This window comes from Mobula birostris, chromosome 7 (assembly GCF_030028105.1).
Source record: "Mobula birostris isolate sMobBir1 chromosome 7, sMobBir1.hap1, whole genome shotgun sequence".
NCBI lineage: Eukaryota > Metazoa > Chordata > Chondrichthyes > Myliobatiformes > Myliobatidae > Mobula > Mobula birostris.
Window position 1 is genome coordinate 101,685,693 of NC_092376.1, and position 14,596 is coordinate 101,700,288.

At 38.6% G+C, this 14,596-nt stretch overlaps 1 protein-coding gene across 4 annotated transcripts in view; it reads right to left on the reverse strand.

Annotated features, from left to right (window-relative positions):
* Window positions 1-14,596, reverse strand: part of tcerg1b (transcription elongation regulator 1b (CA150)) — a 101,473-nt gene that overhangs the window by 48,284 nt on the left and 38,593 nt on the right. For 2 of the 4 annotated variants that reach the window (XM_072263540.1, XM_072263536.1), the window contains exons 6-10: window positions 13,354-13,383; window positions 12,722-12,784; window positions 10,038-10,235; window positions 3,835-3,947; window positions 2,715-2,803 (exon numbers count right to left, since the gene is read on the reverse strand). In XM_072263540.1, coding sequence (XP_072119641.1) covers window positions 2,715-2,803; window positions 3,835-3,947; window positions 10,038-10,235; window positions 12,722-12,784; window positions 13,354-13,383 — 493 coding nt within the window. The remainder of the gene's footprint in view (window positions 1-2,714; window positions 2,804-3,834; window positions 3,948-10,037; window positions 10,236-12,721; window positions 12,785-13,353; window positions 13,384-14,596) is intronic. The other 2 variants (XM_072263537.1, XM_072263539.1) reach the window with 2 other exon arrangements.

The window sequence follows — 14,596 nt, forward strand, 5'->3', positions numbered from 1 at the left end:
AGGACAGCAATATTCTTCAGCATTTAGTGCTGTGCAGTGTCTTGTACTTAATGGTTACCTTTCACGTACAGATTACCAGTTAAAAATCTAATTCTTTCCCAAGAAACTGGCAGCAAAATAGTTTCAATTATTTATTTCCTTTTACTTTAAGATGCTGTTTCAAAACTATGCAAGAATGAATGAATTTCAAAATTGATTAATAATGTGTAACAGCTCCTGACCATGAAATAACTAGCAGACTGAAAGCATGAATATATATATTTTCACAGCACACGTAAAATGCTGGAGGACCTCAGTAGGCCATGCAGCATGGGAAAAAAGTACAGTCGATATTTCAGGCCGAAATCCTTTGGCAGGACCGGAGAAAAAATGCTGAAGCGTAGATTTGAAAAATGGGGGGAAGGGACAGAAACGCCAATCGATAGGTGGGTGGGAGGGGGGAAGCATTACTGGAAGTTTGAGATATCAATGTTCGTGGCATCAGGTTGGAGGCTACCCAAACGGAATAAAGGCGTTGTTCCTCCAACCTAAGTGTGGCCTTATTATGACAGTCGAAGAGGCTATAGATGGACATCTCGGAATGGGAATGGGAATGGGAAGTGGAATTAACATGGGTGGTCACTGGGATATCCCACGTGTTCTGGCCGACGGAGCATAGATTCTCGGCAAAGCGGTCTCCCAATGTATGTTGGGTCTCACTGATACACAAACATTGTAGAAGAGGCCACACTGGGAGCACCAGACACAGTATACGACCCCAACAGACTCACACCTGGAAGGACTGTTTGGGGTCCTGAATGGTAGTGAGGGAGGTGGTGTAGGGGCAGGTGTAGCACTTGTTCCGCTTGCAAGGATAAATACTAGGAGGGAGATCAGTGAGGAAGGACAAATGGACAACGGAGTTGCATAGGGAGTGATCCCTGCGGAAAGCAGAAAGTGGGGGGGGGGGGGGAGAGAAGAGGGGAGGTAAAGACGTGTTTGGTGGTGGGATGATCCAGTTGGAGGTGGCGGAAGTTTCAGAGAATTATGTGCTGGACACGGCAGTTGGTGGGATGGTAGGCGAGGACACAGGAATCCTATCCCTGGTAGTATGATGGGAGGTTGTAGTACGAGCGGACGTGTGTGAAATGGAAGAGATGAGGTTGAGGGCAGCGTTAATGGTGGAGAAAAGGAAGTCCCTTTCTTTGGAAAAAAAGGACATTTCCTTCGTTCTAGAATGAAAAGCCTCATCCTGAGAGCAGAAGCGGCAGAGACGGAGAAATTGAGAGAAGGGGATGTAGTTTTTACAACTAGCAGGGTGGGACAAGGTATAGTCCAGGTAGCTGTGAGAGTCCGTTGGTTTGTAATAGTCATTGGTGGATAAGCTGTCTTCAGAGACAGAGAGATCGAGAAAGGAGGGGGAGGTATTGAAAATATACCAAGTGAATTTGAGGGCAGGGTGGAAGTTAGAGGCAAAGTGGATGAAATCGACGAGTTCAGCACGGGTACAGGAAGCAGCACCAATGCAGTTGTCGATGTAGCGTAGGAAAGGTGCGGGACAGTCACCAGTGTAGGCTTGGAACATAGACTGTTTGTAGTTTGAAGGAAGTGGGAGGACCCAAAGGAGAAATTATTTAGAGTAAGGACAAGTTCCACTGGGCAGAGGAGAGTCTGTTGGGGTTATATACTGTGTTCAGTGCTCCTGGATTCAGCAAATCCTGTGAGTGTGGCGAAAGGGTGCAGAACATTGAACACGTTCTGTGCAACTGCCCACTCTCACCTGATTTAGCTGACACTGACCTGCTCAACATCAACCAAACAACACTAGAGTCCTGACGAAGGGTCTTGGCCTGAAACGTCGACTGCACCTCTTCCTAGAGATGCTGCCTGGCCTGCTGCGTTCACCAGCAACTTTTATGTGTGTTGCAACACTAGAGTGGCTGGCTGTCTGGTGTGACAAGCTATGATGATGAGTGCTCCTGGTGTGGCCTCTTTGTAAATCAGTGAGACCTGACATAGATTGGGTGACCGCTTCACTGAGCATCTAGGGTCCGTCCAGCAGAACAAGCGGTATCTCCCAGTGGCCACCCATTTTAATTCCACTTCCCATTCAGAAATGTCCAGCCATGGCCTCCTCCACTGTCGGGATGAGGCCACAGTTAGGTTGGAGGAACACCTTATACTTTGTTTAGGTAGCCTCCAACCTGATGGCATGACCATCAATTTCTCAAACTTCCAGTAATGCCTCCCCCGCCCCACCACCACCCTTTACCATTTTCCATCCTCTTGTCCCTCTCTCATGTTATCTCTTTGCCTCCCTCTGGTGCCCCTCCCCCCTTTCTTTCTTCCATGGCCTCCTTTCTCTTTCACCAATCAACTTCCTAACTCTTTGCTTCATCCCTCCTCCTCCAAGTTTCACCTATCGCCTGGCGTTTCTCTTCCCTCCTCCCACCTTTCAAATCTACTCCTTAGCCCTTTCTCTCCAGTCCTGCTGAAGGGTTTCACCCAAAATGTCGACTGTACTTTTTTCCATAGATACTGCCTGGCCTGCTGAGTTCCTCCATCATCTGCAGATTTTCTCTTGTTTGTGAACATATTCTTTAAATATTTGCAATGTTAGTGTCGCTGACAAGGATAGCATTCAACCTAAGGTAACAAAAATTCATTTACTTTCCTAAATAGTTTTAAGCTTCATGTTGGGAAGATGAATAACTTAAACTTATTTATAAACATACCATGGTGTACCAGGAACAGGGGTGGTAGCCACAGGTTTGGCTTTTTGTGCAGCTTTTTCTTCTTCAGTCAATATCTCCTCCTTTGGCTCCTAAAAAAAAATTAGAGAGCAGAGACTGCTATGTTATAAACATATGCTGATTAAAACTGTAGGACACATCCAAGCTCTTTATCTCACTGTGCAGATTAAGTGTGTATCACAGAGCTTTGCTGTAAAATAGAAGATGAAAATGAGTATACTTACCAACGCATTGATTGCAAGCTGAAAATCTGTATTCCAACCCCTAAATTTTTTACACTGTGGTTAAAGTGCTCAATGCAATTTCTTGCAAATCATTAGCAGCACAAAATTCTGTAAGCACAAATCTGTGTGTATGTAGAAGTTAAATGGACAATGATGAATGCCTTGCTTGCAGTATGCCCGTTCTAATTTCAAAATTGACTTAAACAATATCAATCTCTTTCCTAATCAATATTCTGTAGGGGCAAAGCATGCCTTGTTTTCACAGAATGAAAGTGATCTTAGGAATAATTCTTAACCATTGTTTAAACATAAAAAATACATAGCACCTATGAGAATAATAATTTTTAAATTATGCCATCAAGAAATATACAAGAACACTGTTAGATATTCTTAGAAAAGCTTGATGACTTTTGAATTCTCAGGATGTGGACATAACTGGCAATTCAGTATTTGCATTGAATTGCCAATTAATAGCAATTTGGTTAATGTGGGGAGTCAAATCAATACCTGGCAGCTCCATACTCTTTTACTGATAATCTGCCTTTAACTCCCTAATACTTCAAATAAAATTCAAATTTTTATATTACGATAATGAGCTCTGAACTCTGGATTACAATCCAATCATAAACATTACACTATTTTACACCCATGATACACATAATACAAGGAAATGAAGGCAGAACCCAATGGTTGCATGATTTTTAATCCAGAGCTGAGTTGATCAGGTTTAATTTAAAACTGTTCTGAGTGAGCTCCTTCCAAAAAGGGCTCAACTGCAAATGCTACAGTGTTCTCCCCTGCAATTACTTAGAGAAATAGAGGATGAAAAGGAATAATGTATGAAGAGCTTTCTGTTTTCCCACAGCCTTGCCACAAACCTCTTTCTTCTCTTTTGGAGGTTCTTCTTTAGGCTCCTCCACCTCCATCTCCATTGGTTCAGGTTCTGTTGGCTCTTTGCTCAGCTCTTTTGGCTTCTCCACTTCTTTCTCCACTATACAGGGGAAAAAATAAAAGCCTTCAGCATTTTGCAGATGTCCCTAGACAATGCATCTTAGCTCATTTAAACATCAAACTAATTTTATTTTCTTTACTTCAAATTCAAAGCTGAAAACAAAAATGCACTCAACTCCAGATAAAACATTGAATGAGCAACATTGGAGACAGTATACTCTATTATTAATGTCCCCCAATAATGGCTCCAATAACCAGCAGCAAAAGCTACCACACAGTTTAGGAAAGACAATGAAAGATCAACATTTTATGGTTTCAATCCACACTTTGTGTTGTAGTACTTTATTTAGACTTGCATTGGAACACCAAGATATCTACTGAGCAGTAAATGTTTTGCAATAGTCCAAGAGTTTAGCAGTTTAGTTGTCTTCTGTTCTTAAATAAGTAAAAACGTCATTCAAATTCCAGTTCTCATGCTTACTTAGTATAAGAAAATAGTGTATGCAGACACACACAGAGTGCTAGAAGAACTCAGCAAGTCAAGCAGCATCTACGGAGGGGAATAAACAGTCGATATTTCGGACTGAGACCCTTCATCAGGACTGGAAAGGAAGAGGGAAGAAGCCAGAACAAGAGGGGGTGTGTGTGTGTGTGTGTGTGTGTGTGTGTGTGTGTGTGTGTGTGTGTGTGTGTGTGTGTGTGTGTGTGTGTGTGTGTGTGTGTGTGTGTGTGTGTGTGTGTGTGTGTGTGTGTGTCTCACGCATCTCTCTGCGTGTGTCTCATTAATATAGAGGAGGCTGCACAAGAGCACCAGATGACCTTGACAGAATTTTAAGTGTCACCTTACCTGGAAGGACTGTTTGGGATTTTGAATGATGGTGAGGGAGTTGGTGTAGAGGCATGTGTAGGACTTGTCCTGTTCTCAGGGCTAAGTGCCAGGAGGGATCTGTGAGGAGGGACAAGTGGAAAGAGTCATGTAGAGACTAATCCCAACTGGAAGTAGAAAGTGGAGTTCAGGGGAGGGGGAAGATGTGCTTAATGGGAAGTTACAAAGAATGATGTGGGGATTCAAAGGCTCATGGGGTGTTCACACCTTAAGCTCACAGATGGAGCTCACGGAACTTAATCTTAGCAGGACACTGATACCTCAGGAAAGGAGGAACTCGTGCTCTTTCGTTTCCATTGGCCCATGTTCTGTTGATTCTGCTGACTCAAAGTGAAAAGGCACATCTCTATTTAGAAAAAAACCTCCTACAGTAAGAATATCCCAAATGGCATAGTAATGCACACACTGAAATATCTCTTTGTAAGTTGACACTAATCAGCAAGGCTTCTTTAAAGATGTAGCATGTCCAGAGGTTTGATGTCACTTCAGACATTTCGAAACTTTAAAATTAAAGGGCAACAGAAATAGTCTGAAATGCAAAACTATCACAGAAGACTGCACTGTTCGTGGGGGCATCAGAAAATATACAATCAATACTAAGCAAGAATACAAGAGCCGTCAATACATAATGGTCAAGAAGATGGATGCCTCACCTGGATATTTGTCCATGGTAAATTTAGGTGCAGCACATAACAAAAAGTTATTGGTTTAATTAATAGATTATGTTATTTTTAAGAATAGTGAAGGGATGTAACAGAACACTAATATTAGAGTATCCAGCAACCACTTCTACTTACCTATCATATCCTGTACCTGTATGGATCAACCTATGCTTCTACACCAATTTCATGGTCACTGTTGTTTACCCTACAACAATTTTAATTTCAGAATGTGTAACTGAATAAGGTCCTGAAACAATTTCTTCCTACATACAAAGGTATTTGCTGCAACTTAACTATTCTATTAAGTAGGTGCCCTTTGAAATTGAGCTCAATTCATAAGCCTTAGTCAATGTCAGACTGCATTTAGTCGTTTCTTCTTTTCAAATTTGCTCAGGTATAATAACTTAGAAGGGACGTTGAATAGTCAACTAAGGACAAACTGTAATTGAAGGACAAAGGCACAAGATAAATGGAAGGACTGAAAGTGTGAGAAAGATAATATTTTATTTTAACTGGTTAAGATACGATTTGAAATGCTTTGAACCAACCTGAAGATCAAGCAAGCTGAGAATGGTACTAATCACATGCTGTTGCAGACATTTTGCAGTTTGTTATATTCACTAACAATATGGGTATGAATTTAGGAGGGATAATTAAGTTTGCACATGGCATGAAACTTGGTGTTGTGAATAGTGAGGAGGATAGTCAAGCCTGTAGAGTGATATCAATCAGTAGATAAAATGGGTATAGCAATGGCAGATACAGTAAAGATAGATAGAAATTTACTCCTGATGTTTCAGGTGATGCATTCCGGTAGGACAAAATGCATGGTACTTTGCTTGGGAATACCAAAGAATGGAGAGACTTTGGTGCACAAGGATCCCTGAAGGTAGTAGCTTAAGTAGAAAAGGTGAAGTAGGCATACAGAATATTTACCTCCAGCAGCCAGGGCAAAGAATACAAGAGCAGGAAGGTTAAGGTACAAGTATATAAAATACTGGTTAGACCAAAGATAGAGATTTGGTTGCAAAATTACTGGACTGATGTAATTGTACCGGAGAGGATGCAGAGGATAGTCATCAAATTGTTGACCTGGATGACAATATCTTTCCTTTGAGCAGAGGAAACTCAACAGAGACTTGATAGAGGCATGCAAAGTTTGGAGGCTCACTGAGAGGTAACTTCCCCAATAGCGGAAGTATCTAAAAATCAGAGGGCAGAGGTTTTGGGTAAGTGGGTAACAGCTTTAGGGGAGATCCAAGGAAGAACTTTTCCCACTCAGTGTGTGGTTGGAACATGGAACACACTGCCTTGGTGGGTAGTGGAGGCAGGTAATTTCACAGCATTTTAGAATTTAGACATGTACTTGAATCACTATTGCATAGAAGGCTACGACCAAATACTGGCTAACAGTATAGACAGGCACTTGATGATTAGCATGGATTATGGTAGTCAAAGTATCTGGCACTGTACTACAATTCAATGATCTGAGAACTAATTCTACACCATCAAGTCAATGATGGTAGCTATCTTTAAACTCAATGAAAAACTGATAGTGACCAGTACCAAAAAAAGTTGACGACTAATTTATGTGCCCATGATAAACATGACTAAGTTTCATGTTGGAAAATTCTACCTGAGATGAACACATTTATTTCAGTGAATTGCTTGAAGACCCAATTATTTTTCCTTTCAGCCCAAAGTAAATTAACATCATCCCACATTACAACCTTTAATGGCCCAGTGGAAAAAATGTATTATATTATGTTTTATAGCAGTAGGATAATATTAAAATGATAAATTCTATTCTTGGTCCAACATTGCTAGGGCTCTTCTGCTGCCGAAAATCTCAAAAATTGTTTTCCAACAAGTTCAGACTTTTATTTTTAAATATAGTCCTGCCTACATTTGTTTTGATAGTACTACCCATTTTAATTTTGAAATTCAGCTGGACCATGTCAAGAGGGCAGCCATTTTGTTTTTGGTGCTTGTTCGATCAAACTGAAGTACATATACACAATCTATGCTATCTTTTGTTTGTGCCATCGAAATCACTGTCTGCAAATGTTGTTTTATTTCATAAAGGAGAACTCTATCCGAGCCATATTTTGCATTAATATTATATAAAAGTTTATTTCCGATTAGCCTTGGTAATTTAAGGAAAGCAAGCATGATATTAATTTTCTTGTATACCTTAAAACATTGTTCACTCATGTTGTGTATAATTTTTGGATATTGTACATTTAAGTCTTGCTTCAAAGTAAGTTATCAAAGTACATGCATGTCGCTATATACAACAGATTACGTTTCTTGCAGGTATACTCAATTAATCCATAATAGAATAATAACGTTAATGGTATCAATGAAAGACTGCACCAGCTTGGGTGTTCAACCAGTGTGCAAATGAAATTGTGCAAATACAAAAAAAAATAAACAAATAAACAAGCAATAAATATTGAGAACATGAGATGACGAGTCCTTGGAGGTGAGACCAGAGGTGCAGGAGCATTTCAATGATGGGCAAGTGAAGTTATCCCCTTTGGTTCAGCAGCCTGATGGTTGAGGGGTAATAACTATTCCTGAACCTGAGGCTCCTGTACCTTCTTCCTGATGGCAGCAGTGAGAAGAGGGCATGCCCTGGGTGGCAGGGGTCCCTGATGATGGATACTGCTTTCCTGCAACAACTTTTCATGTAGATGTGCTCAACAGTGAGGGGGCTTTAACTGTGAATAACTGGGCTGTGTCCACTACTTTAGGTAAGATCTTCCATTCAAGGGCATTGGTTTTTCCATACCAGGTTGTGATGCAGCCAGTCAATATCCACTACACATCTACAGAAGTTTGTCAAAGTTTTAGATGCCATGCCTCATATATTCCTAATTTCTTGTGACTTAAATCACAAGTTTGCTGCATTAGGTACTTAGAATATTTTTCCGTGCCTGTCAGTTTCACTCTTACTCAATTGTATGCGAGTGCTGCCCAAATAAAGCACCCGCAACTTGGAGGCTATATCCTGACTAGCGTGTTCGGTGGAGTGGAGTTTTGCTTGCTGCTGAAGTGTGTACTTCCTACTTCACACACAAGGAAAGCAGTACACAACACAGTCCCACTTCCGAGAATCTAATCTACTGTCTGCCCTAATCTACATGAAATATAGATGAATTACAAAAATTATTCATTCTTAACTGGCAGAGAAGTCAGTCAGTTAAGACTCAACCACAGAACATTTAAAATTGCAAGGAAAAGGAGCCAGAAAACTATCTGCTGGAAGAATTGTTAACATTTCAGACCAGGATCCTGCTTCAAAAAAAGCACAGACCAGAGACTAGGAGCTGTTTAACATTCAAAGGTGGGCAAAATATATTAAGGGATGAAGGGAGTGAGTGAGAGTAAACGTAAAGGAAATATTAAATGTGATTGTAAAATCAAGGTTAGTGAAAGCAAAGGTAGGTTCCCGGATAGTCAGAAAATGGGAAATACATTATTGGGAACAAAATCAAAATGTAGAACAATTCAACATATATTTCACAGAGAACAAAACAAATCACTTCCCAAAAACTAAGGGTCCAGTAAAGGGGAGGAACTGAAGTCATCATTAGTAAAGAAATTATTGCTTGGGAAGTTAATGGGCCTGAAGGATAACAGATACCTTGGGCTTGATCATCTATAAGGAGTAGAACCAGGGATCACAGATTCAGCATACAGGATATGCCATTTAGAACTGAGATCAGTAGAAACTTATTCATCCAAGGCTTGTGAGCATTAATTCTATACCACTGTTGAAAATGAAATCCAACTCATTAAATATATTCAAGGAGGTAGATATTATCGTTAAACATGAAAAGATCAGAAATAAGGGGAGAAAACAGGAGCAGGGTACCAGCTAGGATCATCCAGATAGTTGGAGCAGGTCTGAATAGTCTTCACATTTTACTTCTGTTTTTAAACTATACTTACATGTTTGCTTGCTTGTATCAGCTCCCAATTTTAAAAATATATTATTTTAACATTCTTATCCTTATTTTTCAGTCCAGTCTTGCTCTTTCCTATTTATAAAATCTTCGCTTGCCTTAACATTGAGATACCAGCTTATCTCCAATGCACACACCATTTGCCTAACCCTCTCCAGATTTCACTACTCCCTTTTCCTTTAGGACAATTCTTAGCCAAACTCTAAATGTTCTAATATCCTGCTGTGTTCAGTTTTAAAAGTGTTAGTGTTCTTTATAATATGGAGATGTTTATGACATTAAAATATAGCACAAATGCAAGTCACACAATAGTTCTCACAGGTAGCAAGTGGTTGGGTAGTAGCTGATCGAAGTGGTGATAGGAGAAAGGGAATAGAATTATTATTGCCAGTCTGGATGCAGGTGAAATTCCAGCACAGGTACTATATCCCATGTGGGAAAGTAGCTCATCAACTTTGTTGATAAAGTAACCATCTTACATAGGTGTTGAAGGCCTGGTAGCCATAGAACTGTACTTGAGTTAGAGCTCAACAGAAGGATGGATAATGGAGGTAAAAATCGATAAACTCTGCAAGTCAGAGCCTTCCTTTAAAAAATTGATGAATATTTACCTTTCTCTTTGAGTTCCTGCGGTTTCTCCCAGGTAGATTCCAAGGTCCTGTTGTTATAATAGTATGTTTTTCCATCACCAGTTTTATATTCTGTCCATTCAGATCCTGGTATACCTCCGGGTAGGGCAGCAGAGGAAGCTATTGTAACCTGTGGAGGCAACATCGGCACCATAGGTGGGGCCATTCCTGGCAACATACCTGAAAAGGAGAACAGAATATTGAAGTTACACCATATTGGCTATATTGAAGTTCTGATTAAAAAGAGAACAATATTCTATCTTGCTGCTTTAGGACTGAAACTTAAGATTACATCAGTAACTGTTTTGACCACCCATCTCAAAAAATAAACCCACTTAGCCAAATACATTGTTGCAAAGCATCCAAAAATTGTCTGAAAATAGTTTCAAATCCCATTATTATTTAATGAGACTGCACTATCAGGATGACCACTATCTTCAATGGTTTGAGGGGATATGGTTATTTCTAAGTTGTTAATACTGCTGTAAAAATCAGTAAGTTTGAAGTAAAATTTCTTGTGCCAAAATAAAACTGAGTTGAAACTTTTTTTCATGTGGAAATTATATCCTTTCATAATTTCCATTGCTACCTTTCAGTTTTTAAAATCTATTTTTTTTTACACTCCAAGTTGCAGAACCACCTTTAATTCATTCTGCCACTTGCAAGATGAAACATGCAGAATGAAATAACAAATGAGAAACCTTTTGCATAACCTGGAAGCAAGCTGTCAAACAAATTTAATCAATTTCTTTTTAGTTGTTCCCTGCAAGTCTAAAACAAGCTTGTGCCCTGGCTTACACTTAATTAAACTTACATACAGTACAACTTTAAACAAGCTTGTTTATACATCCAAGGGAAACACCACCCACCACCAATGAACATAATAACTTAATCATAATTTACTCTATATGAACAGAATTCTAAATGAATGGTTTAAGCAAAATGCACAGACTTCTAATTATTAAAATGAGACCTCTGCCTTCATTTTAATTTGTGGCTTGTTTTTTAATGTTCAAAACACAGCAAAAAACAGAATTCAAAAATATTGCATATTTCAAATAACAATTTCACCAGTATTTTCTTTATAGCATGTAAGTTTACTTTTAAAGAATGAAAGATAACCATCTTACTTTTTGACATCTTTAATTTTCACTTTTGCTCAGATTACCATTTAGTACTTAACACTGCCCAGCCAGCAGCACATTTGATTTCTGAATGCAATTCCAAAAGTGTCTAAGCACAAAAGGTAAGTGAACACTGCACAGTCAAGAAAAAACTCCTTTACGGAAGAATAATTGTAAAGCTAGATAGGAGATTATCTTAAATAAATTCAACTGCATCTTATTAGGGAAATCAAAGGTTAATTCCCAACCCTATCGAATGATGAGTTCTCACTTCCTTTTTTTAAAATATATTCTCAAGATTTTTATACTGTTGAACTGAAGTGCGTGTAGTTCATTCATTAGTACTGAAACTGCTGCCACTTCGATTTTTTTGTCCACATGACAATCAATATAAATTGCTTCAATGGCTTGTACATGAAGTTTCACAGTTTTATGCAATAAGAAATCAAATATTCTCTCATCTCAGTCTTGCTGCACACCATCTTTTACTCAAATTACAATGCTCCTGGCTTTTATGCCCATGAAAAATATCCTTAGAAACCACATTTTGGATACTCAAGGAACAAGACTTACTGTTTTGATGAATTTTCAAAGCCAGCTTGTACTGAAATGTCTAACATATACTGATAGGTCTGGGGACATGAAATAACTTTTCTATTCCGCAATGCTACATTAGAAAACCTTCGTGGACTATAGCAGCCTATATTTCCACAAAAGTACGCTTGAAAACTATCCAACATATTGGGCCACAAAGACAAGGCTGGAAAAACTAAATCACTGGTCTGGAGATAAGCCCACCACCCAAGATTTTACTCACCAAAGATGAGTACCACAGATCCTTGCTCATAATAAATGCAAGGAACCAGTCAAAACCATGGTAGAATAGCACCTTGACATTGAGATTCTTTTAACATCAAAAACCTGTTCACAGTTGGATGCAACACTGGAATTAATTTCCTCTACTCCTTGTAACCACAATTATTATAATGGCAGAGTTCTCCTTTCTTTCAAAGTGGAATTATATTGTACTATTTAAACTAGATTAATAAAACTAATGAAGCAAAAAGAAACAGATTTATAAGAAACTGCAGAACAAAATTACAAAGACAGGTTATGCGGCAACAGCTAAAGGCATGCATGCAAACTAGTTACCATACATAAAGAAATGGATTTGCGCACACAAGCACAGGTTAACAGAGGAGGCACAAAGTAAATGATGGGTGGATTTAGTCAAGCACCAACAAATTAACACAAATCAATACAAGCAAAAATACTGGTGAACTGTATTAATTTTGCACCACCCCATCCCACCCTCCACAACTCAACCAAAGCAATACTTAGTGGAGCATGGCATTTTCCAATCTGTTGCTAATAAAGGGCCCCGAGTGACTCTTTTATTGATAGAACATTTGTATAATGCTATCTAACTTAAAATAAAGCCAGAGGTTTGGGATGAGTACTTATTTGGACAGTTAAAATAAAGTCATAACATTCAAATATCATGCCACTAATAAGACAGAAAGGACCAAGTTAAAGTATTACCATTCTTGGCGGTAGTGACTGTCTTTACATACGGGCAGCTGACTATTTGCATCATTGCTACACCTGTAGGAATGGATAAGCAAGCATGTTGGAGAAAAGATAGGCGTCAGCTGCTACAATGACTTTAAAGCTGCATTATAGTAAAAACATGTTCCAATTCCTCACTAAGGTTATTACTTGGGGAAAATACAATACAACATTGCAGATGAAACGTGTGCATATCAGTTTATTTCATTCACTGCCACTGTTTGAAGTGTAAATGTAAACTGGCATTCTAGGGGATTTCACAGCACACTGCATTCCAATGAGATGTACACACTTACTGTTGGGTGAACATTTAAAAGGAACAAACTTGTGTACATCATGACATTTATTTTAAAAATAAATACCGTGTTATACAGCAACATTAGGAATGTATCAAGACATTTGCATTGCCTGAACTATACAGAGTAACAGATCAATGACAACTACAGTTATTTAACTATATTTTATGCAACTTGATGGAAAGATGTACTGATATGAAATTGTGGTGTCTAGCAAACATTAATACCAAAGTCTCCTGATTAAACAAGGAAAACGGTGGTTTGTTCAAAAACATAAAAAAGAGACACTTAACTGAGGTATGCACTTACAGGTAAGTGGAGTAGACTGTACTTGTAAACCTGCAAGAATTGACACATGTACATCCTCAGGATAAATGAATCTTTCAGATAATGTACAGAAACTGATGAATTACTGAACATCAAGAAGTGCACATACCAACCTACTTCAGTAAGAATATATGCACATTTTCTACAGGAAACAACTAAAACAAATTTAAATATAATGCAGCTTTAAACTAAGCTGGAATAAATTTAACCCTCACTGATACAGATTCTACCAAAGATTCAGATCAAACTTTGCCAAATATAATTACTTATTGCTTTAAAAATGATCTTCAATCAAAAATGCTTATTAAAATACAATAATTTCTTATTAAGCTGAAGAACTCAGTCCACTAAAACCAATCCTATGATCACATTCACTAAAATGAGACTTTATTTAATTACACATGCTGACCAAATCAATTTTTGACTTCATCTACGTTTTCTAAGTCTGGGTTGTCTTGAGCTAAAGTTCAATTGCGTGCCAGTTGTACTGGACATCCTCCAAGTTTCTTAGGATGCTTCACATCATTCAATTAAACATGAAATTTTACATAATGTCCTGCCTTTACATCCAAGTTAAAATCAGAAAGAAAACATTGTCATCCTCCTTCACCATGGAATGCAATGCCAACAACAGCACTTTTTCTTGAATGTAACTGATGGATTCGCTGACACATTTTGGGTTCTGACACTGATCTATCACAAACTAGTTGAGCCACTCGACTTTATATGTGATTAGTACAACTGGCACAACCTGCTATTTTTACAGAGAAGCAATCCTTTTAATTTTAACAACGGAGGAAATGGGGTTCTCTCATTAAGCTCAAGACCCCCACACCTCTCAAGATCTCCAGTGCTTCTTTGATATCATCCAGAAAGCATTACATTCTATACTTCTTTTGGGTCCAAAGTGAATGACCCACATATATCCACATTTAAATCGACATTGTCCATAAGCCCTTTTTAATATCTTTTTCAATTCAAAACTTCCATCTACAATCTTATCAAGCAAGAGTATGAGGAAAAAAAAATGTTTTAATATTATTTGAGTGGAACAGCCCTAACATACATGCTTGCATTCTGCCAGTCTGAATCTTTCTCCATTATTGCCATCTGATGCACATCTCATCACCAAGTCAATTGATCTCCTTCAGTTCCACGAACCTCATTTTTAGCTGGCAGCATCTTAAGGAGAATTTTATATACATCAAAATGAAGAAATCACACA